The following is a 23,058-nucleotide window of genomic DNA, read 5'->3' as shown; positions in this document are numbered from 1 at the left end:
AGACTGTAGACCTGAGTATAAGGTTTTAGATTCTTTAAGGTCTTGCTTGATAGACAGACAGACAGACGGACGGAGGGACAACAAAGTGATCTTATTAAGGGCTCAGTGTTTTCCTTTTGAGGTACGGAACCCTAAAAATGCCCAATTTTCTTAAGTCAAAGGTTGGAATTCAATTCTGGGCAACGCATGACCCGACAATCTATTATATACAAGGTATTTTTGGTCACCGGCATCCCATCAAAATCACAACTAACTAAAATAATTATGTAACTTATACATACCTACTATAGTATAATAGATAATCCAACTGAAATAAAACAGAAAAGATTGTTGACAAACGATATTGATTGATAAATGATTGATACAATTTTCCTTGGCCACTTTTGGCTGATACGAGGAGACATGCAAGTTGCAAAAGTGGTCAACTGCTAGGTCTTATCTAATTTACTGCCACAATTCTTAGTCCTCAGCCGCCGTCATCAAGCATTCCTAAACCTTCATCAGATACTTACTATTTCCTGATTCAAAGCCGAACATTGATAGAATAAAATTCTCTAATTGTTTCCGTAAAACTAAAACATTGCACGTCATATTGTTGTCAAGGAATTGTAACAGTGTCGTAATACATCACTTGTGCCGATATCCGATATCCATTGATGAACGCGTAGTCGAACGCGTTGGTCGTTCGTGTGTTGTCAATTAGCATGAGATGTGCTGGCGCGAAAACCTAGCTAGCACCTGACAGTGACTCCTAGTTTTGTTAATTGAGTTTAACGAATCATTGTTTAAAAACACTTATTCTGTACATATTCTGTGACGAAAGGTTAGTATATCTATTATTTTATTTTACTTTTTTTATTTTTTTTATTTATATTCTAATCACCTGTTTGGTCTTTACTTTGATAGTTTTTTTTTCCACTCTGATTTAAGATGATAATGATTTGGGTGTTGGGATGCTCATGTATGTGTATGTATTCAAAATACCTAGAAATGCATTTAGACTATGAGGATTCGTTATTTTAACGTTCTTATTGTGAGAGATATAAGGTAGAGCTTCCCTTAATACCCAAGTTAAGGTAGATAGGTTCCCTATAAGGTAGAGAGGTTACCTATAAGGTAGATAAAAAGAAGTCTATAACGGCCAGAATTAAAATTCAAATTGATTATACTCATATTTTAAAGATACCAAATATTTGCCTAGTTTGCCAAAATGATAACCAAGCAACTGTCATCATTGGAAAAATTACATACTTGAGAACTTAGTACATATAAGTACCTACTCGTACCAAGAGAAAGAAGAGTGATTGAAGTCAGTATCATTTTTACTATCACATGTTATTAAATAACACCCCATACACAATGGAATTTACAGAAGATCGATGACGAATAAGTAAAGTCCAAGTCCAAATAGATATGTTGTGACTGACCGGTGCCGGTTGTTATCAATAAACAGAACTACTTAATTAAATAATATCACAACGTTGTGGTACAGATATAAAATTAGTGAGTATTTACTATGGAAAATACCTTTCATAAACTCCAGTGACCATGAATTTCATATTTACTCAAGTTTTAAGTTAAAGCTATATTGGCTGCAATACATGCTAAATAAATAGGCATACCATATATTTATTATTATTATTTATTATTTCAACTTTATTTCACAATAAAAATAAGTACAAACAGCGGACTTAATGGCTTAAGGCATTCTCTACCAGTCAACCATACGGCGAAACAGAAATTCTCGAACGGCTGCCGTGGGAAAAATATTTAAGAAAACAGCATTATTTATTAAAAATTGGGACATTAACAACATTATTCACAATGTTACCTACACAATTATAACTAGTATTACCTACTATCTACATAGTATACACATAGTTCTATAGTCATTCATATTTTTTTATAAAACATATACATATATATAAGTATACTGGGGCAAGTTGAAGGCAAGCGCGTTAGAGGAAGAGCCCCGGCAAGATGGTCGGATTCCATTAGACAAGCATGTGGTTCCATGCAGAGGGCAGCCCACATAGCCCTTGATCGCGTTAAATGGAGGGATATAGTTCTTGGTCACGATCCTCAGTCATGAGGGAACGACGAAGAAGAAGAAGACGAATATATAAGTATATCAATATTTATAATTGCACACCTAGTTGTGACTCACAAGCTCATGAAGCCATATTTGCTTGTAGATTATCTTTTTTGACGCGATTATAATTATGGCTTTCAAATCTGACTCAATGTTAAAAACGGATGGGGAATTACTGTAACAATGACATTAGGTAGGTACAGTAGCTTTATTCGAAAATTCGCGAAATTACTTTATATCATGTAAACAATGATTGTATCATATCACGACCATATATACTTACGTCCCATTCACTGCACGTGGCAATATAGACAGCCACGTTAGCACAATTCGGATTGGGGACTTAACACATTGAATTTCTTATTTGAAAACACTCAAAAAGCGAATTATACCAATAATAAAACCTAGATGGATCGATTTTTCGCCCTCGTTAGCCTCTGGTTTGAAAACTAAATCGAATCAGTACTTAACAATTTAATACCCACCGGTGTACTGCTGAAACTCGGACAAATTAATTAATTTTAAAATGTACCCTAGTTGGATAGAATTGTCGTTTTCATATGGCCTTATATTGTAAATTTCATCGAAATCGCTGGAGCGGTTTATGAGAAATAACCAAAAATATTATGCAAATGTACCTGAAAAAATATGATAGATTATTTTCTGCTTCTCCGTAGCTAGGTAATGTTCCTAATACAATAACAAACAAAGCTGAAATATAGTTTATATTGTGTCAGGTCAGCCAAAAGCCTAATGTAAAAGTGAAAAAGAGTTTTGTTACTATTTTACTAACGTGTGGCACATCATTATAGGTCATTGAAAATTACATTAAGGTTTTTTTTTAAACAATTATGGCCTGGATTACATTATGGTTGCTAAGAGCGTTTTTGGTCTATTTCATATGGAAATAACCGCTCCGATATGCAAAAAACGACGTAAATGCCACGAAGTTACGCACTTTTGCTTGTATGCCTTTTTGTGTCGTATGAAAGTACAAAAGCCTCCATTATGCGTAGCCCGACACGCACTTAGCCGGTTTTTTGATTATTCCGTGTGTGACGGTCATGGCAAGTGCGCAATGTTTCTTTATCTGTCAAAATAAATTTATAAGTGGTTTTACCTTTATTGTTATCGAACGGTGTGATAAAGATTACGAGTATAATAAAAACTTAAATTGTGCTTAATAAGAGTGAAAAACATTATTATTTTATAAAACAATACTCATTCATATAACAGTTTCATTAATCATATTTATAACTATACAAGGATTCTCAAAATAATATACCATATTTTTTTTATGAGTAAACCGCTTACGTTTTTGAAATCATAAATGCATTAGCAGTAAGTTTTATAAATAATGATAAATATGCTCATACACATATGCTCTTGTGGCACGGACGTGGACCGACTGGGACACCATGGATTATCTTGTCAAAAAAGTGCCGGCCGTTTTTCAAGACATGCGTCGCTTAATGACATAATCCGTCGGTCTCTTGCCACCATCAATGTACCCGCTCTTCTTGAGCCGACTGGTATTATCAGAGATGATGGCAAGAGGCCCGATGGGATGTCCTTGGTTCCTTGGAGCTTGGGACGGATGTTGGTGTGGGATGCTACCTGCGTAGACACACTGGCACCGTCCCACCTCCAACGGACTAATGTAAAAGCGGGCGGAGCGGCGGAAAGCGCCGAAATTTTAAAACGTAATAAATATAAGAGCCTCGGTAGAGAGTATCATTTCGTTCCATTTGGAGTTGAAACTCTAGGTCCATGGGGTCCCAGCGCACATAAGTTGTTTGCAGAAATCGCGAAGCGTCTGGTTGACGTAACTGGTGACCGAAGAGCTGGCGGCTTTCTCGCACAACGTATCAGCATTGCGATACAGCGGGGAAATGCCGCCAGCATCCTTGGTACAATGCCTCAAGGGCCTATTTTAGATTTAAGCTAGTTATTAATTTCGTTTACGTAGTAGCACTGTATATATCTTGTATGTAAATAAATTTCTAGTTAGTTTCACATATAAATAAATATGTGTGCTACCTCGTCCCCCTCGATAAATAAATATTACAGGATATTCTTACACAGATTGACTAAGTCCCACAGTAAGCTCAAGAAGGCTTGTGTTGTGGGTACTCAGATGACGATATATATAATATACAAATACAATAATAGATAGAAAACACCCAAGACTCAGTAAAAAATATATGTGCTCATCACACAAATAAATGCCCTCATCGGGATTAGAACCCAGGACCATCGGCTTCACAGGCAGGGTCATTACCCATTAGGTCCCAGTCGTCAACTGATAGATACTTACAAACAACATTATTACAAGCACCTAATATCAGTCGCTATTTAACAACATATATGTATATCAACCAAACAATAGAGGATTAGCTGGCTAGTCAAATTGTTTTTTTTTTTATGTGAGAAAAATCAGTGTGAATGACCCATTGGTCATAATCAAAGTCAAAAGATCAAAAACTTACGTACTTACTTGTAATACCAGTACAGAAAACCGCCTTTGGAATTTGGCTAAGTCTTCGTAAACAAACCGCCCTTGAACTAGTGATAGGTATAATAATAATAATTAAGTATATGTTAGTGAACCACTTATCCAAATGACTAGCCAGTCATTAGTCAGTATTTTTAATATAAGTTGGTGGCAACTAACTTTAGGTAAGTTGGTTGCTACCAACTTAATTTAAAAAAACCGGCCAAGTGCGAGTCGGACTCGCGCACGAAGGGTTCCGTACCATTACGAAAAAAAAAACAGCAAAAAAAAACACGTTTTTTGTATGGGAGCCCCATTTAAATATTTATATTATTCTGTTTTTAGTATTTGTTGTTATAGCGGCAACAGAAATACATCATCTGTGAAAATTTCAACTGTCTAGCTATCACGGTTCATGAGATACAGCCTGGTGACAGACGGACAGACGGACAGCGGAGTCTTAGTAATAGGGTACCGTTTTTACCCTTTGGGTATGGAACCCTAAAAATAATCGAAGCGGTACCTACCAATATAAAGTTTTTGTTATGATAAAAATTGGGACGTTATTACTTATATTTTGGATACTTATCCTATCACCATAATTAGTATTTACCATAACAAGTGTAAATTTGTAACTTACAGTAGTATTCAAAACTATTAACATAGCTTATAAACTGAAATATTAAATTTATTCTAATAACTTTCATGGTTCCTTACATTTTTCTTTTTTTTCCTCTCTCTCCTTAGCATTATTATTCCCATCTGATTGTGGGGTCTGCTTTTCATGTCCTTTATCTCCACTTCGCACGATCGGACGTATCGTCTACTGAAACATCGCAGGCCCTCATGACTTTTACTACGGTATCTGCCCATCTCATATTCGGTCTTCCTCTTCCTCTGGACCCAGCAATGTTCAGATCCAAAGCAACATTCCCGATGTAATCAGGAGGTCTTCTTTTCACGTGTGCAAACCATTCTCAGTCGACTCTCTTGTAGCTTATCGGCGACATCACGTACCTACTCCGAGGCTACCGCGAACGTACTAGTTGCGTATCTTATCGAGCCTCGTTACTTGGCACATCCACCGAAGCATCTTCATTTCGGCGACTTGGTCAGACCGGACATGGCTCTGCGTCACAGCTAGAGTTTGCAATCCGGATATCCGGATATCCGAATTATCCGGATATCCGTCGAATCTAGAATCCGGATCCAACGTCTCATAGGATCCGGATAATTCCGATATTTCGGATCTCATGGATCCGTTAAATATTGGTCATGGAACTCATGGACCTATAGCATAAACATTTCGTACATTTTGTCATTAAAAAAAATATTGTACATTTATTTTATTTAAATTCAAATACCTCAAGCTAGGTACATCACGCGATAACGTCATAAAATAAATACAAATATTGCTTTAACGAAACACTACTACTAGTAACACTTAAAACTAGCTATCTGGATACCATCTGACTGGAATAATGGTAAGTATTAGTATGTTTTAAAGTAATAGGGTATTACACTGTATTTAAAATAAATAATTTCACACCATGCATGAAATAAAGTACAAGATAATTATTAGAGAAACATAGATAGCAGTTATTTTGTAAACACAATTTCTATTCAATCAATTGGATTGAAGTATAAAAAGTAGGTTAGTTGACCGTGACGTCACGATGTAATTTTTAATATAAACTCCGTATTAGCAAATCGTTTTGACAGTTATAAAAAAGAAACTGATTTGACTAGGTAGTAGAATACCCTATTGTTACCAGGCTTTCGCCCTGTCGCCTGTGGGTCGTCTACCTGGAACGTCATTAGTGCTTGTGCGTGTCGTGTTGTTTTTATTGACTTTTTTGTGTTATCGTGTCGGTTCCCCATCTTCTGTTAACCCTTTACCTACGGGGACTTTAAACACCCAGTCACCGCTCAATACGGGCATGTATTGGCGAGAGTCAGCGGTTTGACATAATTTGACTTACTTGTAACTTTTGAAGTACTACAGCTACGTGCTTAAAATTTCACACACACATTAAGTATAATATGTTTAAATTTATTCTAAGCTTAATAGCATCGATCGCAGACGTTTCTGCTTGTTAAAAATTAATTTATAATATGTTTAGTTAATAACTAATCACTTTGTGTATTTATATTCACTAATATTTCTTATTTCACGCTTAATATTAATCACTAAGAAATTGAAGAATTTTAAGTTACTATTAGCGAATTTCTCAAAATTAAGTTTTAAAGTATTAGTTTATTATATATGTAACACAACTAACTACTTGAATGATGATAATTATTGAAATATTGCAAAAAATAAATCACTTAAAATGTGGCATAGAAACAAATCTCTGCTACTGACGAAAAATAGTGATGTGCGCATATCGATACAACTGTCGATGTTTCTGTAAGTACGGGATAGAAGCTCAGGAAGTTATGTTTTTAGTAAAAAAATATTATATTCCAATTTTGTAACTATTTGGACAAAGAAAAGTAAAAAAACTAAAAATAATATTCAAAACACCCACACGTCTCACTCCTACAACAAGTCGATGAAATATAAAACAACACTAGGACCGCCATATTGAGTTCAATTATTTGCGCTTCTGCAGTACGGGTGTCAACCCCAGTTGACAGCAAAAAAGCGGTAATTTTAAAAATATGTTTATGTCAATGCCATCTACCGAAACATTATGATATTTTTTTCTTTGCACCTATATTAATCCCAATGTCTCGTTTTGATTAAAAAAAATATTAAACATGAACATAGCTTCGATCAACTATAGTTGACACCCGTACTGCAGCGGTGTTGCCTTACTGGCAACTCTGGTTGACACCCGTAGGTAAAGGGTTAAAATAAATAACACGTGCTTGATGTGCTACATAATAGCGTTGTAAAAAATATTTTTCTATAAAGACTGATTGTTATTATTTAATAGTTAATTTGCGAATAAATGTTTAATTTTTGTCATACTTTTCTACACTGATTTCAGTACGTTAATTTCTAATAAATCCTACTATCCATGAAAATAGCCTTTTTATACCGAATCCTTGTAGAACGTAACTTTTTTTATACATATCCGTATTATCCGAAATATCCGGATATCCGGATCCGTCAAATTTTAATATCCGAAATATCCGGATCTGAAAAATTGACGGATATTGCAAACCCTAGTCACAGCCCATGTTTCACTCCCATAGGTTAGAACCGGTTTTATTATGCTCTTGTTGAATAAGCCCTTAAGGTTCACGGGCATCACTTCCCGCCACCTCAGCCAGGCAGCGTGCAGCGGCGATTCCTTACGATTACGATGGTTCCTTACTTTTTCATTTATAAGAATTTTTACCAAAATTTGATTAGCAACATATAAAATGTTTACATACGAATTATTCTACTACAATAATGTAATAAATATAATATTTGTCATAAAGTAAATGATGACATTTAAACGGAAAATAACGACACTCATGTTAGCTTGTGAGCTTTATACAATTAATGTCATAGTTCAGTAGTACTTGCTCTGCTGTTTGATACGTATGATAAATATTGAGCAAAAAACAAGTACATTTTACATTGTTATGTAAACCGAGTCAGACTTTGCCCGACAACTAAGATAGTAACTAAATAATAAGGTTAAATATGTATTTGAAAGAAGAAAGAAAGAAAATACATTTATTTAACGCCACAACAGATTACATATATGAAAAAAAGGAAACATACAGACAAAAAACATTGGACGCTAAAATAGGACCCCACTCAGCATAATGCCGCGGTAATCCGAGGCGCTGGTTTTCAGTGGGGACCTGACTTAAAACTATGAGTTGGTGGGGACACATACGCCAACGACACTAACAAAAAACACAGACAAAAAAAGTAAGTAACTACCACAAACAAAAAAATAAAAAATAAAAAATTATTTGTATATTTTATAAACCGAAATAGGTGTCATAAACTAAAGTAACAAAGCTATTAGTGGTGAGGCACGATTCGAAAAACGCCGGTCTTCAAAAACTTTCAAATCTACTAATATAATAGGTAATAAAATAATCAAATTTACACAATAATGAATTTCCATATCAACTATATATTTTTTATAAAATTCTAGGTATACTGTACCAGCAAATTTTAGGTCATCTCCGAGACTCATTGTTATTACAAGTTCAACGCTTCATCATATCATTATGTGAGATAACGAGATTGTTTCCATTTAAACCGACTGACTTTTGATCTCAGACTCATCATATTTCCACACTTATCAGGACACACCCATGTAATAAATTACGTCATAATATAATTAGTACGGTTAAATTGACATGAAATAACTAGTACTACTTAACTAAAAAACATAAAAGGAAAGCTAGTTTTTTAATAAAAAACCGGCCAAGCGCGAGTCGGACTCGCGTTCCAAGGGTTCCGTACATTACACAATTTAAACAATGTATTTTTTATGTGAATATCTTAAAAAAACCCGTAGGAGTAGGATCAAAAACTAATTAATCAAGTCCGACTCACGCTTGACTGCACATATCTAATAGGTTTTCCGGTGATCTATAGGCAATGGTCATTTTTTGCCTATTTTCATGAATAACTTCTTAAAATTATAAAAAATATATTTGAGATTCTCACAATGAGCTGTTTCATTTGATATATAACATGATATAGTTTGACAAACTTTATTTTTTAATTTTCTCATTTACCCCAAAAGTGGCCCCCCTGTTTAAAATTAATTTGTTTACGTTACATGTCCATCTTTGGGTCACAAACTTACATATGTGTACCAAATTTCACCTTAATTGGTCCAGTAGTTTCGGAGAAAATAGGCTGTGACAGACGGTCAGACAGACAGATAGACAGACAGACAGACAGACAGACAGACGCACGAGTGATCTTATAAAGGTTCCGTTTTTTCCTTGAGGTACGGAACCCTAAAAAGTGTAATAAGTTGCGTGTTCATAACAAAATTATGCTCGTTCCAGGAATATACCTAGATAGCAAGCAAAATACTTAGAAAAGTGTTATCTGTTATTCTCATAAATAGTTATTTGTCATACAAGGGTGCAAAGTTGTATTTTACCCGCGAGTGTTTCAACACACGAGAAGTAAAATACATTTGCACCCGTGTGTAACACAAAACTTTTCACCTCACTATAGCGAGGAAAGTGCAACATCCACAGGCGTTAGATCATCTTTATCACTGGAATCACTCATTTTTACGATATTATAACAAAAACTCTGGAAATTCTGTATTTTTACGTGAGAAGTTATTAAGTAAAAATTTTGTTGACAATGTTGACATTTCTGACGTCTGAAATGTCAATGATGCGTTTTGAAATTGCATCGACTCAACTTGTGCTGAACGCACAATAATATTTAACATCATTTTTAAAAACAAACGTTTCTTATGGAACTTTAAGGTTTATGACATAAAATCATTAAATAAAGCTAAATTTGGTATTTTTTATTAGATTCTCAAACCATTTATTTAATGATAATTAATATCGAACGAACCATTATTATGAGCGTTTTACGTTTTGTTATCTGTCAAGCTACTTAAACACGCTCCATCCAAGGTCAAATTACTTTCCCCACTAGTGGATAAAATGCGTTTTTCCCCGCTTGTTTTAAAGGATAAAAGACAACTTTCCGAGCTAGTGAGGGGAAAAAATATTTGCAGCTCTTTGGCGTATTCAATTTTTTTTTTTCATTATAATTTTACTGTCGTTGATGGCATTCGTAACTAGGTTTTGTAAATATATACGCATTATAATTATAGTACTGTAAGTGCCCCAACTTAAGTACCCACGTCGCCATTCAAGCTGTACAGAAACGTGGATAACTACGAATACCTATGTTAGTGCACCGACTGTACCTATGTCAAATGATATCACTTTTCTAGACTTATTCTCACCTAATGATAATGATGATGATGGTGATGGTGAACGCAGCAAAAACTAATCATACAAAAGCTACTAAATTTAATAATGCTTATATCAAATATGCAATTTTTTGTTTCAGAATACTATCATATTATTTAAATATACTTAAGTATTGAAGACATTAGAAATTACTATTATGGAAAAAAACTCACTAGTGCCGTCTCAGCGTGTTGAGAAAAGGGTGAGGTTAATACCACCGGATGGAGGTTGGGGTTGGATGGTGTTACTGGGTGTCGCCGTGTGTAATGTAAGTGATCATTTGAACATTCATATGAGCTGATTCATATTAATAATATATGTTACCGTAAAATCCCGCTGTTAGTGATAATGATAACGCTTTAACTAGAGGAAAAGTCCCTAGTTAAAGCTAGCTTCCCGAAACGCTTTGGTGAAAACGCGTTTTCACTAGTTGAAACTAGTTTTCTGAAACGCCTCGCTAAAAAACGAGTTTTTAGTAATGGTTCAAGATTAAATTTCAGTCAAAACTATTTTTTGAATAGCTAATAGTCTATACTCAGCACATAATAAGCTTCATCTCTAAGATAACATTACAAAATAAAGAACGAATAACGAAGAAGAATAAATAACGGTTAATAGTAGCCTGATCTTTTTCTCGAAAAGTCTTCTAGAAATCGATTATCGCTCATGTCATCTCAGATATGGGTGAACATGATACCAATGCAGTTAGTTTAATGTCCTGAACACAGATATATGAGATGACAAGCGCAAAAGTGATGGGGGTAGTTGTTGCTGTGTCATAAATTCGGCAGTACAAAGTTTTTAACTTTTTTTTAAACATACCATGTGGGGTACCAAATGAAAGGGCATTGTTAGTAGATCACAAATATTTAAAAACTTTGTACTGCCGACTTTATGACGTCACAGCAACTAACCCCACCACTTTCGCGCTTGTCGTTTCATATATTTGTGTTCAGGACATCAAACTGAATGCATTGATACCATATTCACCCATATCTCAGATGACATGAACGAAAAGTAACCTAAAACCTGTTCCACCGCCCTGCTTAACGTAACGCGATCCTCCTCGTTTCGCTCGTCGTCGCACCTAATTAACAGGTGAAAACACATTTTCCCTGGTCAAAACTAGATTCAACTGTTTTTTTTAATAATTAGTCTCTAGTTAGAAATCACGGTTAAAACAAATTTTCACAAAGGTGTATCGGAAAAATGGTTTTACCTAGTGAAGCGCGTTTTCACTGAAGGGATACGGAAAACTAGTTTAAACTAGGGAAAATGTGGTTTCACTAAAATGTATAATTAAGAATTACCTATATTATTGTTTTATGCTTATGACCGACGTTTTTGCCCTTAAATATGGTATTTATGGCGCTTACTCCATTATTAACGATGCTCTGATATAAATACAATGTCGCGCGGTGCTGTGCGGCGTAAGCGCCATCGAAAATAAGGTCCCTTTTCATAGAAAATGCCCCAAATCCACTTCATCTGTGATATTAATTACCTAATGTACCTAGTACCTAATAATAATGTATAATATAGAATAGGAATAAGCAAAATTGACATGTAAATCTTTTTATATTTTTATCAATAAATGATCTATCTATCTATCTATCTATTATTTAGGCCACATGTCTTATTAATTGTATAAGATTTCTTACTCCACTTAAACTACGTTATAACAATTACATTGATTATTCTAATTGTTGTTTGCTATTTTTATCACAAATATAAATATTTGCTCGTTTCAAATATGTGCCAACTGCAACTGTCGTAAAATTATGTTGCTTACAAACAATTTTGCATCAGGAGTGCTAATCATGAGTTAGCAACGCATGATTAGCACTCCTACATAACATTATTAGTATTAATTATTACATTAGATAATAGCTTCAGATTATCGTAGATTAGCTCTATATATATGTATTGATTAAAAACGTAACATGATCTATATAATTATTGTACTCATATAAAATGGTATTAACATGTAAACAAATCACGCGAATAAATAATTACTACGTTGGTTTCCCTTATAATATTAAGTGTGTGTTTAATTACTATCATCAATAAATTCTAATATCAACATGAATTTCATGACTGTTAAATGAATTTGACAAGCCGTAAAATAAGATACTTTGCTCCATGTTTCTAAATCATTGACTTTCCTTGAAAATGATTATACTCGACTATGTTAATATCCACCTCTTTTCAGAAACTTAACTAAAATATACAATTAAATTTAGTAAAAGCCTTAAAGGTATTAAAAGTATTTTAAACGGGTTACTCACGTCCATGAGGTCCATGGGGACGTTGCTTCTAGGCGAAGATCCTCGAAAATTTACTAACTCATAACATGTGAGTCATCATCTTCATCGCGTTATCCCGGCTTTTTGCCACGGCTCATAGGAGCCGGGGGTCGACTAGGCAACTAATCCCGAGAATTGGCGTAGGCACTAGTTTTTACGAAAGCGACTGCCATCTGACCTTCCAACCCAGAGGGGAAACTAGGCCCTATTGGGATTAGCCCGGTTTCCTCAAGATGTTTTCCTGCACCGAAAAGCAACTGGTTAATGTCAAATGATATTTCGTAATAAGTTCCGAAAAACTCATTGGTACTAGCCGGGGTTTGAACCCGCGACCTCCGGATTGAAAATCGCACGCTCTCGCTCACGCTAGGCCACCAGCGCTTCACTCCATAATATGTGATCATAGATCTAGATACCCGTTTAAAATAATTTCAATATGTTATGCATGAAAGGAGTTTAGTGGAAATTTCCGATTACAACAAAAACCTGTACTCATAGGACCAACATTTTTGAAATAAGAGCGGTTCAGTAAATATTATCTTATCTTATCTTATCAGGCACCTGTCCGGTAAACGGGGGACGCTGGTTCGATTCCAGCTCTGGACACTGGAGGCTATGGTCATTTTTCCTTCGTATATTATGACATTTATTCCAGTTTTTAGTTTAAATAGAAGTGTGTCTACTTTTTTTTTTACTATTGTGATATTTTAGCGTTTTTAATTTATTTCTATTTGCATTGTTTTGTTAATATTAATTGTAACTTCATTTATACTTATGTTCAATTCTAATTCTTATTATTATTATTTAAAAAAACGATCATTATACGACAAGTAGTACAAGCTGAAATGTATGTATATTTTACCTGTGTGAAAATTGTATAAATGTGATAAATAAACTAAACTAAACTAAACTATCACAATGTAAATTTTACAGCAAAAAAAATACAACAGTTCTAAATTATTTATTATTCTATTTTATACAAGGATATATCTAAATCCAAAGGAAAAATACTCGAAGGATTAATAAATTGTTTGTAATCCACTTGGTTTGTCCCCATTATTGCCTGATAACCTTAAGGACGTTATTGTCTTGTTATCGACCGTGATAATGACGAGATTCATTTGTTTTCATCACCTCGTTTAAGCAACGACAAAGCAAACAGGATATTTTTTTTACCATTTATCTTGCTATCGATAGAGTCGACCACCCCGAAGGCCGCTGTGTTTACATTAGGTTGTAACTAATAGCGATTGTAGTATCTTTTTATCGGTGCCTGATATCGGGTTTATATAAATTATAACAGTATCTATTTGAACCGATCTATAACATCCAGACTCTAGCTATTTAATTTACATAATGTAAGTAAAATATTAGAGATGTAAGTGAAAACTTACGAAAGGTAGGCCTTTATCTCATTTCTCAAAAAACAATAAATCTTAAGTTTATAATTTAACTTTCCTTCAGGTGGCAGGCCGCCGGCTCGTTGTCGATTAAGTCATTTAAATTTAAAATTAGATTAATTGAGATAAAATCGAAATTCCATCTACTAAAAATGACGTTGCCACTTGAAGGGAAATGTATCCGTTAAGGGCAACGTAAGCTACATATATATTACTCATTGTTAATTAGTTAGGTACCCTCCCTAGTAAAGCACATTGCCGATGCAATGCGTTCCGTTTGTACCGGCCTTAATATTTGTTAATATTTTTTTTTAATCACAATGTCATTTTACACAAGTGTATGTTATTGTGATAAATTTGTCATCTCAAAAATACCGATATCTATCAGATATTATTAAAAACAGCGTGAAATCGTTCTGATTAGTTTCGATCGTTCTTTAAAAAAAAAAAAGAAAAAATGAAAAAAAAAAAAATGAATGAGTCTCCAACGTCAATAATTATATTTTAATTACACTTATTCACAAAATAAATTCTAGTATTATTAATGGGAACTCAAATGGCAAATGATTATTGAGAACATTCAAGCCGTCACTCAATTTATTAATGAAATTGTCAGTGACATGCCTATTTCCGCTGCTGCAGTCGCTTTCTGAATATCACATTCATAGTATCTATTTACTACTAAATGTTGTGTTAGAAAATGTCACACATAACACAAAATAATTATAATAAAATGACAGGTTACTTAAAAGGTTGTAGAATAATAATAACAATAAATTTCTTTATTTCAATAACACAACTAAAAGTTACATTACTTATAAATAGGTAAGGATGGAGGTACATACATCAGTCTGATTTAGGTACGTAAATAAACTAACACTAAGAATGAACAAGTTTTGTAGATTAACATGTCATGGAAGTAAATCTATTCAATCTATTCAATTCATTTTACATAAAGAGTATATTTAGTACATTTTACATATACAATCAGATCGTTAATTAATTATTAATCCTAAAATATAATTATAGAGTGAGTGTACACAGTCAAAGGCAAAAATATCGATCCAGACAAATGGGTCAAAAATATGTGAACACAACTTTATTGTCTAAGGACTAAGGTGTAAGAGCGTACGCATATTTTTGTAGCTTTAGGAATGTATATATATTTATGCCCTTGAGTGTAAACATGTAGCTCATAATTGTTTGCTATCGTATTTTCTCGGAAACGTTCGTATTTGTCATGCTACTTCTGTCAACCTCAGTACTTATTGTATAGAGACTGACTGAAATAGCATATTACGTTCGTGCGTTTCCGTGAAAATACGATGGGAAACAATTATGCACTACATCTGTACATACTATTACTACACCTTATAAAACCTGTTTGTATGTATGTAGGTATGTTCGCGATAAACTCAAAAACTACTGAACGGATTTTCATGCGGCTTTCGCCTATCAATAGAGAAGAAGACAGGAAGGTTTACGTGTATAAAATGTTAAGGTTTTGTGTAACCCGTGTGAAGCCGGGCCGGGTCGCTAGTATGTAACAAATGAAAGACACAGAAATATTCCAATATCGAAATATATTTCAATAATAGGTACTGTTTATAAGATGATTTAATATTTAAATCTACCAACAGTCTATATTGTTTCTGTTCTGTAATTAAATTAATGAATTTCTTTTCCAGATATTTAATCAGTCTATGCTATCATTATTTAGTTTATTATATGGAGATCATTTAGAAGCCATGGGCCACAAAACATCAGGAGCAGCTATCGTCCTAAGTACTATGTTGTTTGTGACAAATTTCGGAGGCCCCATAGCAGGAGCGGTGCTTAAACTGACGTCACCTAGGATGGTGTCAGTTACTGGTGCATGTTTATGCACCTCGGGAATATTTTTAAGTGGTTATTCCACTAATATTTATCATTTGATCCTGACCTATGGCGTTTTATTGGGTAAGGCCTTTTTTTAGTTACTATAATTACAAATATGTTTGTTATTTAAATTTCTTACCGTTAGTGACGTAACTAAAACGACAGCACTCTTATCAGTCTTCTTATACGAATAAAAATAAATCAAGCAGTGAAATTCATTCTCCTTCTCACATAAATAGTAGCAGTAATATGCATTAAACACCTACATATTTTTATAGGAAAAATTCACCGCTTCGGACATGACTCGAACTTGCGACCTTTCTTTTACTTTTACTTTAATATAAAAATATTTAATATCGCTCGGAGACGTATGCTCTGCTTAAAAATATAGTTTATTGAAAAGCCTGCTTAAATCTTGATTTGTACGCAAGAGTAAAGAACGGTAAACAATTGAATTACTTTTCCAATTGCTGCTATGCATGGTGGGGTAGATTTTCAGTCAATATGTTTAAAAACAATTATCAAGCGACATTATCAACGTTCGGTTACCTAAACTTTAACCACTTAACGTTTACAAATGTAAGAATTTACAAATAAGTACTTATAGCGGCTAGACTGGTGGTGGAGTTGCACCAGCCACAATTAACAAACTGATCAACTTCACGCAGCAGATATCTATGAAATTTCCCATACAATAAACTTTAGCTGTGACAGACGGTTTGGTGCATCCGACCCTAACAGTTGTTAGTTTGTTCCAGGCATGGGCTTAGGGTTTGTCCAGAACTCGTCGTTCGTAGCCATAAACAGCTACTTCAAAGTGAAGAAAAGTCGCGCTGTGGGTCTGGCTAACGTGGGCACAGGTGTGGGACAGACTGTAATGCCCCATTTAGTGCGATACCTGTTGGAAAATTACGGATTTCAAGGCGCTTGCTTGCTGCTGTCCGGTTTGAGTTTGAACGGAGTAAATATTTTCTTTTTTTATAATATTTATACTTTGAGTTGAAATGTATGTAAAAATCCATTATTAGCATCTCGTAGTTACATTACATCTATATCTGAGTACAGTGAGTTATTATCTGAGTACATTAACAATGTATGAAACAATTCTAATTGCTAAGTACTATTTAATATCGAATAATATGCAATAGAGTGATTCAAACTAGTACTAAAAAAAAAAGTTTATATCTATTGCATCATTACATATTGCATTACATATTGCATTAGAAAATACTAATTTTTTTATAAATTTTTATATTTAGGGGTGACAATTTGACAAAGAAAGGCAATATTATGTTTATATTGCATTAGAAAACAATCTAGATTTATTTATATATTTTTAAATTGATATTTAGGGGTCGCTACCGACATTTGAAAATTTGGGAAATTAAACAAAGGCGATGTTATCGTAATTTACGCCTTTTATTATGTAACAGTCACAAAAACTATTATAATAGGTAAATATTGTCATGGAACATGTTAAAAGCAAACCATATCCCACATACTACGTATTTAAAAACAAAATGTAAAAGTTGGCCGGTGGCACTGGTGGTAGCGACCCCAAAACGTTAATCAAAAATTCTCAAATTAATTACTTATTATTATTTTAGTAGGTAGGATGTAATAATTGGAAAGTTAAAAAAATTAGAACTGATTTTTTGAATGACCCTAATGTAAATAGCCAGCACAGAAAATTAAAATGTTTTTGTGTTTTTATGTATTTTAGATTGGTGGAACACTTCTAATACAGCCTGTAGAATGGCACATGAAAAAAATAGAAGAAGACGTTATTTTAGATGAAAAGTTGCATTTATTACAAGCTCAACATAAAGATATTGTCTTAAGGAAAGATTCTATAACAAAAAAAGAAATTTACAGCGGGCTAGGGCGCTCCACTGAATCGTCTCTAGGGAAAGAGAATCAAACCAACTCGGATCAAAGGTTCACTAGTAATAAAGAATTGACCAATGGCGTCAAGTCAACGGAAAACGGTTTCAATGGTAAGTTTAAAAATATTTTAGACTGGCGTTGCAGGTGGCCATAGGCGACGGTAATCGCTTACCATCAGGCGACTCGTCTGCTTGTTTGCCTCCTATAACATAAAAAATACATCAGCAACCGTTACAAGTTAAGAGGAAAGAGGGCGGCCGCATCTCCATGAAACGTAGTCCCCATTTTCCTCTCTGGATATTCACATTATGGGAAATACATAATTTGATGTATATTAACCATAGCTATGCTTCTACGTTTTGCGATTTTGTGATTATTGTATAAATTAGGAGCGAAAAAAAGATTTTATACAAATTTTTAAATGCTTTTAACTCATATAATAATTAAAAAATCTAAAAAATTAAACGTCCTGTTGCATAGCTCTGCTGTGGTTGATATACAACAAACTGTGTCAAAATATTTTTAATAATGTTAATATCCAGAGAGGGAAATGAGGACTACGTTTGTATGAAAAGGCGATTTCGCGCGGGTCCTCCACTTTCGTCTTAGATAAATTCGTAAATATTTATTGAAGAGTAGAAAAATCCGAGCTAAAGGTGTTAAAATTAAATTCTAATACGAATCTACTATACGGTATCAATCATAAAAGCTTTATAAAGGTAGAGAAAGATTTGTTAGGTTTGACTGATATGATAAGGCTTAACACATCGTAAACGTATACATATAGGTATATAGCCAGGCAACGAATGCTCAAAAATAGTTATAGAGGGAAATTCATGAAACAAAATTATTGACTTGTAGTACGTAACTTTGTTTTAGATTAGTTAGGAGGTGAACATATCAAAAGTCCCCGGCCGTAGCCCTTGAGCCGGGAGGGAGAGGGGGGTTTGAAGGTTCCATTTTTTGATTTTTGGATTATATCTAATCTATCTATACAAAGTGAAAGTTGATTTAATTTGTTACAAGATTAAGTTAGTCAAGTTTTTCGATATTTTGTATAGTTTTTGAGATATCGCTCTTGAAAGTTTATGTAGGGCTCTCAATTTTATCTTAATATCTACATCAGTGGAGCTAGTAGGCCATGTTTGGTATTTTTTTTGTACAAATCGGGGTGATGAATTCATGTATGGCATCACATTGACACCATTCCGAAATAACACCATTGTTCCGTGATGGGAAAGACATATATAATATTACAAGTACATTCAATTGTTATTTCAACAATCTTGTTTTTTTAGGAGGATGTATATTCTGCTTCAAAGCTGCTTGAAAAATAATACATTGCTGTGGGTCGTTCAGATTAACACTAAGTACTTATTTTATATTTCTTCTTTAATTTCCAGGGAATAACAATGCCGTCGCAGTATCGAAGCCCAAGAAGGGTTTGGTTAAGAAGTTGTGTGATTTATTCGACATTTCTCTCTTATCGAGCCCTCGTTTTTTAAATATCATTATCGGAACCTCGTTGGCGGTAACTTCGATACAGAATTTCAGTATGCTGTATCCGTTCTTTTTACAGGTAAGAAACAAAATATTTTCCAATATTTTTTGCGGTATTTTCTTGTTGCCTTTTAAATTAACAAATTACTATTTTATATTTGCTTAAAATACTTTTTTTGAGAAATATTGTATAATAGTTAATAGTACATTGTGATACAAGTGTGCTACGTTGGTTACTACACACGAGGCGATATTGTGCGCGCGAGCTGTAAGCGAGCGTGTAATAGGAAAGCCGATGTGTGTTATAAGACGAAGTCCTAAAGCCAATGTTTAAACCAGAAGTTAAATGACAAACGCAGTAGACTTGCCAATGATGCGTTAAAATATTAAAGCGATTTTAAATCTAATAATCTTAATATAAATTTTATCGAGTTATCGTTTTGAATATGAATAAATTCGGGATATGATGATAAACCTATCAGCATCTGGTATTAAATCATCATCAGAAAATAAGTAGTTAATATTCTTGCTTTTTTTTTGTCACAGAAAGTAGCTGACATGGATAAACAACAGACAGCTAACTGCATGTCAGCCGTGGCCCTGGCTGACATTGCTGGCAGGCTGATATTGCCCATTTTCCAGGACAAGTACAGGATCAAGGCCAGATGGATGCTTATCATGACCAGTGTATGGCTTATTGTTGTAAGGCAGAGTAAGTTTGTGATTTCTTTTATAATTCATGGTACACTCACTTACAAATGATGAACATTTAGAACATCAATATTTGACAGCCATTGAACCACCTTAGTGAAATGAAAGAGCAACATTTAAATGGCTGACTTACTGAGCCTGTTCTTTTTTAGGGTTCCGTATCCAAAGGGTAAAAACGGGACCCTATTACTAAGACTCCGCTGTCCGTCTGTCTGTCTGTCACCAGGCTGTATCTCATGAACTGTGATAGCTAGACAGTTGAAATTTTGACAGATGATGTATTTATGTTGCCGCTATAACAACAAATACTAAAAAGTACGGAATCCTCGGTGCGCGAGTCCGACTCGCACTTGGCCGTTTTTTTTTTAATAACCTATATTGTGTCCCACTGCTGGGCAAAGGCCACTGTCTTCCGCCACTCGTCACGGCTTTGTGCATGCTCCCGCCAGTCGCCACAAAAAGACGTCTCGCCGTCTCCTTTTTGGCCTGCCTCTGCCTCTTCTTATGAATAAATATTTATGTTAATGAAATAATAATAAACGGCAACCTTCATCGATAAACCTTCTTCTTAAAACCTTCATCGTTATTAATAATTATTAACAGTAACCTAAACAATGACTTTCTGTTTCCAGTATTGGCATCTCAAACAAATCAGATGGTTCTTCTGGCTATGTCGTCCATTTACGGATTTGGAAGAAGTATGGTGATCGTCGCAAGGAACATTGCTATATCAGAACAGGTCAGAATGGATCAAGTGCCAGCCGCCGTAGGCCTGGGCATGTTGACCATGGGCATAATCGTGCCGCCTGCGGGCTATTTCCTTGGATGGATCAGAGACTATACCGGAAGCTTCGTTGCCAGTATAACAGCACAGAATTTATTATTGGTAGTTCTATTAGCTACCTGGATACCTGATATGCTATTATTGAGAAAAAGTGAGAAACAAAAGAAGAAGAAAGAACAAGAATTTATAAGGATGACGTAACTAGGATGGAATTAATTTTTGAGTTATTAAATATTTCCGAACAAAATGCATTGAGATAGCTGGATAGGAAAAATACCTACGCGGCAGTTAACTGTACATGATGAGTTATTATTTTGAGCCTAGTAGTAACTAGTAAATAACTATTTATTTCAGTGTGTCCGAATGTTTTATGTAAAAAATACGCCACAAGTGCGAAAAAGTTGCATTTATTTAATTCCTAATTAGTTCTTGTAGTTTAATATAAGAAATAGTTTTAATATTTTACGTATTATCATAACATCATGGCAAAGCAGTATGACACTAGATTATAAAAACATATGAATGGCAAAAGAAGTAGCTACCTATCTCTAATTATATTGCAAACAAAGATGTTTCATTGAAACCGGCTGTGAAATTAGTCTGCTCAGTGTAATTTGTATGTAACTAACCTTATTTGTTTTATTTTTTGGTGATCCCAGTTGTATAGGTACAGGTCTTAATAAATAAAGATTTTAGCATGTACATAGTTATTATGTGATGTTAATATAGCTAGTCCAATATAATTTTATAAAAATGAAGTTTTATTAGTGAGTAGGTATGTAGGTAATTGTAATATATATATATATATATGACAGTCTGTTTTATATTCGTTTTATTTAACAATCGTATTCTGAATACAAAAATAATTTTGATAATTTTAAATTAAGTAACTTTTTAACTAACAAGAATTAATACGTGTATAGTTGTATACACAAAAAAATATTTTAAATTATTAATAGTTACGATTATTACATTTTTTCGTGTATAATTTTTTTCCAACTACAAGCGGGGCTTAAAGATTTATTACGCAACGATGATAGTGCACTGTAAACACCCACACTCGTACATGGACTTAATGTTAAGAGAAACGTTGGCGACAAGTGGCATAGTTGTGCCAGGCGTTGGCGACAAGGGGTGTGGTGCGAGCAGCGCTTTGGTATCTAAAATGTTACGAGGATGTTACAAATGTGAGGGTGCTTATCTTCACGCTTATATATCAAAGTCGTCTTGACACTAGCTTTTGTAACGTAAATATCTGCAAGATGGATGCCTATTACTTCTACAGATTTTACTTACTTTAGAAATTTTGACAAAGTACCTGTCATTTCGTCCTATTGTGGTAACCTAAGACAATACATGTCCTTGTTTGTAAAATTTTGGTTTTGCGACAATGGTTATGGAATGTTCTGAAGAACTTTTTGATCTGGTGCCACCGTCACGTTTTTACCACCGCACCTCCCGCCAAAGAAACAAAGCTCATCCTCACTTTCTTGACACGTGGCAAACCAAAAACAAGCGGGCATCTCGCTCGTTTTTGCCCAGGACGTGCAAGTTGTGGAATGAGCTACCTTCTGAGGTGTTTCCCTTGCGCTATGACACGGGGTTCTTCAAGAAGCAGGTATTTAGGGTTCTCAAAGGTGGGCAACGCATAAGTGGCTCCTCTGGTGTTGCTTATGTCCATGGGCGGCGATGAGTGCTTCCCATCAGGCGGCTCGTCTGCTCGTTTGCTTCCTATTACAAAAAAAAACACCTACGTAGTATGGAAATATGGTCTCATCCGGCAGAAAGCACGAAACTTGGCATGCATATAGGTTTAAAAGGATAAGCGAAGTAGAAACATGCCGAGAAGTCATTGTTACTCTCCCTTATGAAAATCGTCAACCCCACGCGATACAACTTATAATTTTTTCACAAAAAAAATGTATGAGTGTATACTTTTAAGTGATACTTTCAAGAATAAGAAATAAATGGGTTAAATATTTCAATTTTTTTTAGTGGTAATTGCCACACTGTGATTGTAAAGGCCAAAATTGATACAAAAAGTTACATGAATACAAAAGCTACATTTTATTTATTTGTGCATAAAT

At 34.3% G+C, this 23,058-nt stretch overlaps 1 protein-coding gene across 1 annotated transcript; it reads left to right on the top strand.

Moving 5' to 3' along the window:
- The first annotated feature begins 681 nt into the window (after nucleotides 1–681).
- Nucleotides 682–21,302, top strand: LOC134755906 (monocarboxylate transporter 12-B-like). Its single transcript, XM_063692585.1, has 8 exons — nucleotides 682–823; nucleotides 10,606–10,773; nucleotides 15,900–16,170; nucleotides 16,848–17,050; nucleotides 17,813–18,086; nucleotides 19,380–19,555; nucleotides 20,023–20,188; nucleotides 20,820–21,302. The coding sequence occupies exons 2-8, from the start codon at nucleotides 10,663–10,665 to the stop codon at nucleotides 21,170–21,172; spliced, it is 1,554 nt and encodes a 517-aa protein (XP_063548655.1). The 5' UTR covers nucleotides 682–823; nucleotides 10,606–10,662; the 3' UTR covers nucleotides 21,173–21,302.
- Nucleotides 21,303–23,058: the final 1,756 nt, after the last annotated feature.

This window comes from Cydia strobilella, chromosome 3 (assembly GCF_947568885.1).
Source record: "Cydia strobilella chromosome 3, ilCydStro3.1, whole genome shotgun sequence".
Lineage (NCBI taxonomy): Eukaryota > Metazoa > Arthropoda > Insecta > Lepidoptera > Tortricidae > Cydia > Cydia strobilella.
This window is presented reverse-complemented; position numbering and strand designations above follow the sequence as displayed.

Coding starts and splice junctions, on each gene's coding strand:
- LOC134755906 (XM_063692585.1), top strand. CDS start 10,663: ATGGAAAAAAACTCACTAGTGCCGTCTCAGCGTGTTGAGAAAAGGGTG. Junction 18,087..19,379: donor AACGGAAAACGGTTTCAATG/GTAAGTTTAAAA, acceptor TTTAATTTCCAG/GGAATAACAATGCCGTCGCA. Junction 20,189..20,819: donor GCTTATTGTTGTAAGGCAGA/GTAAGTTTGTGA, acceptor TTCTGTTTCCAG/TATTGGCATCTCAAACAAAT.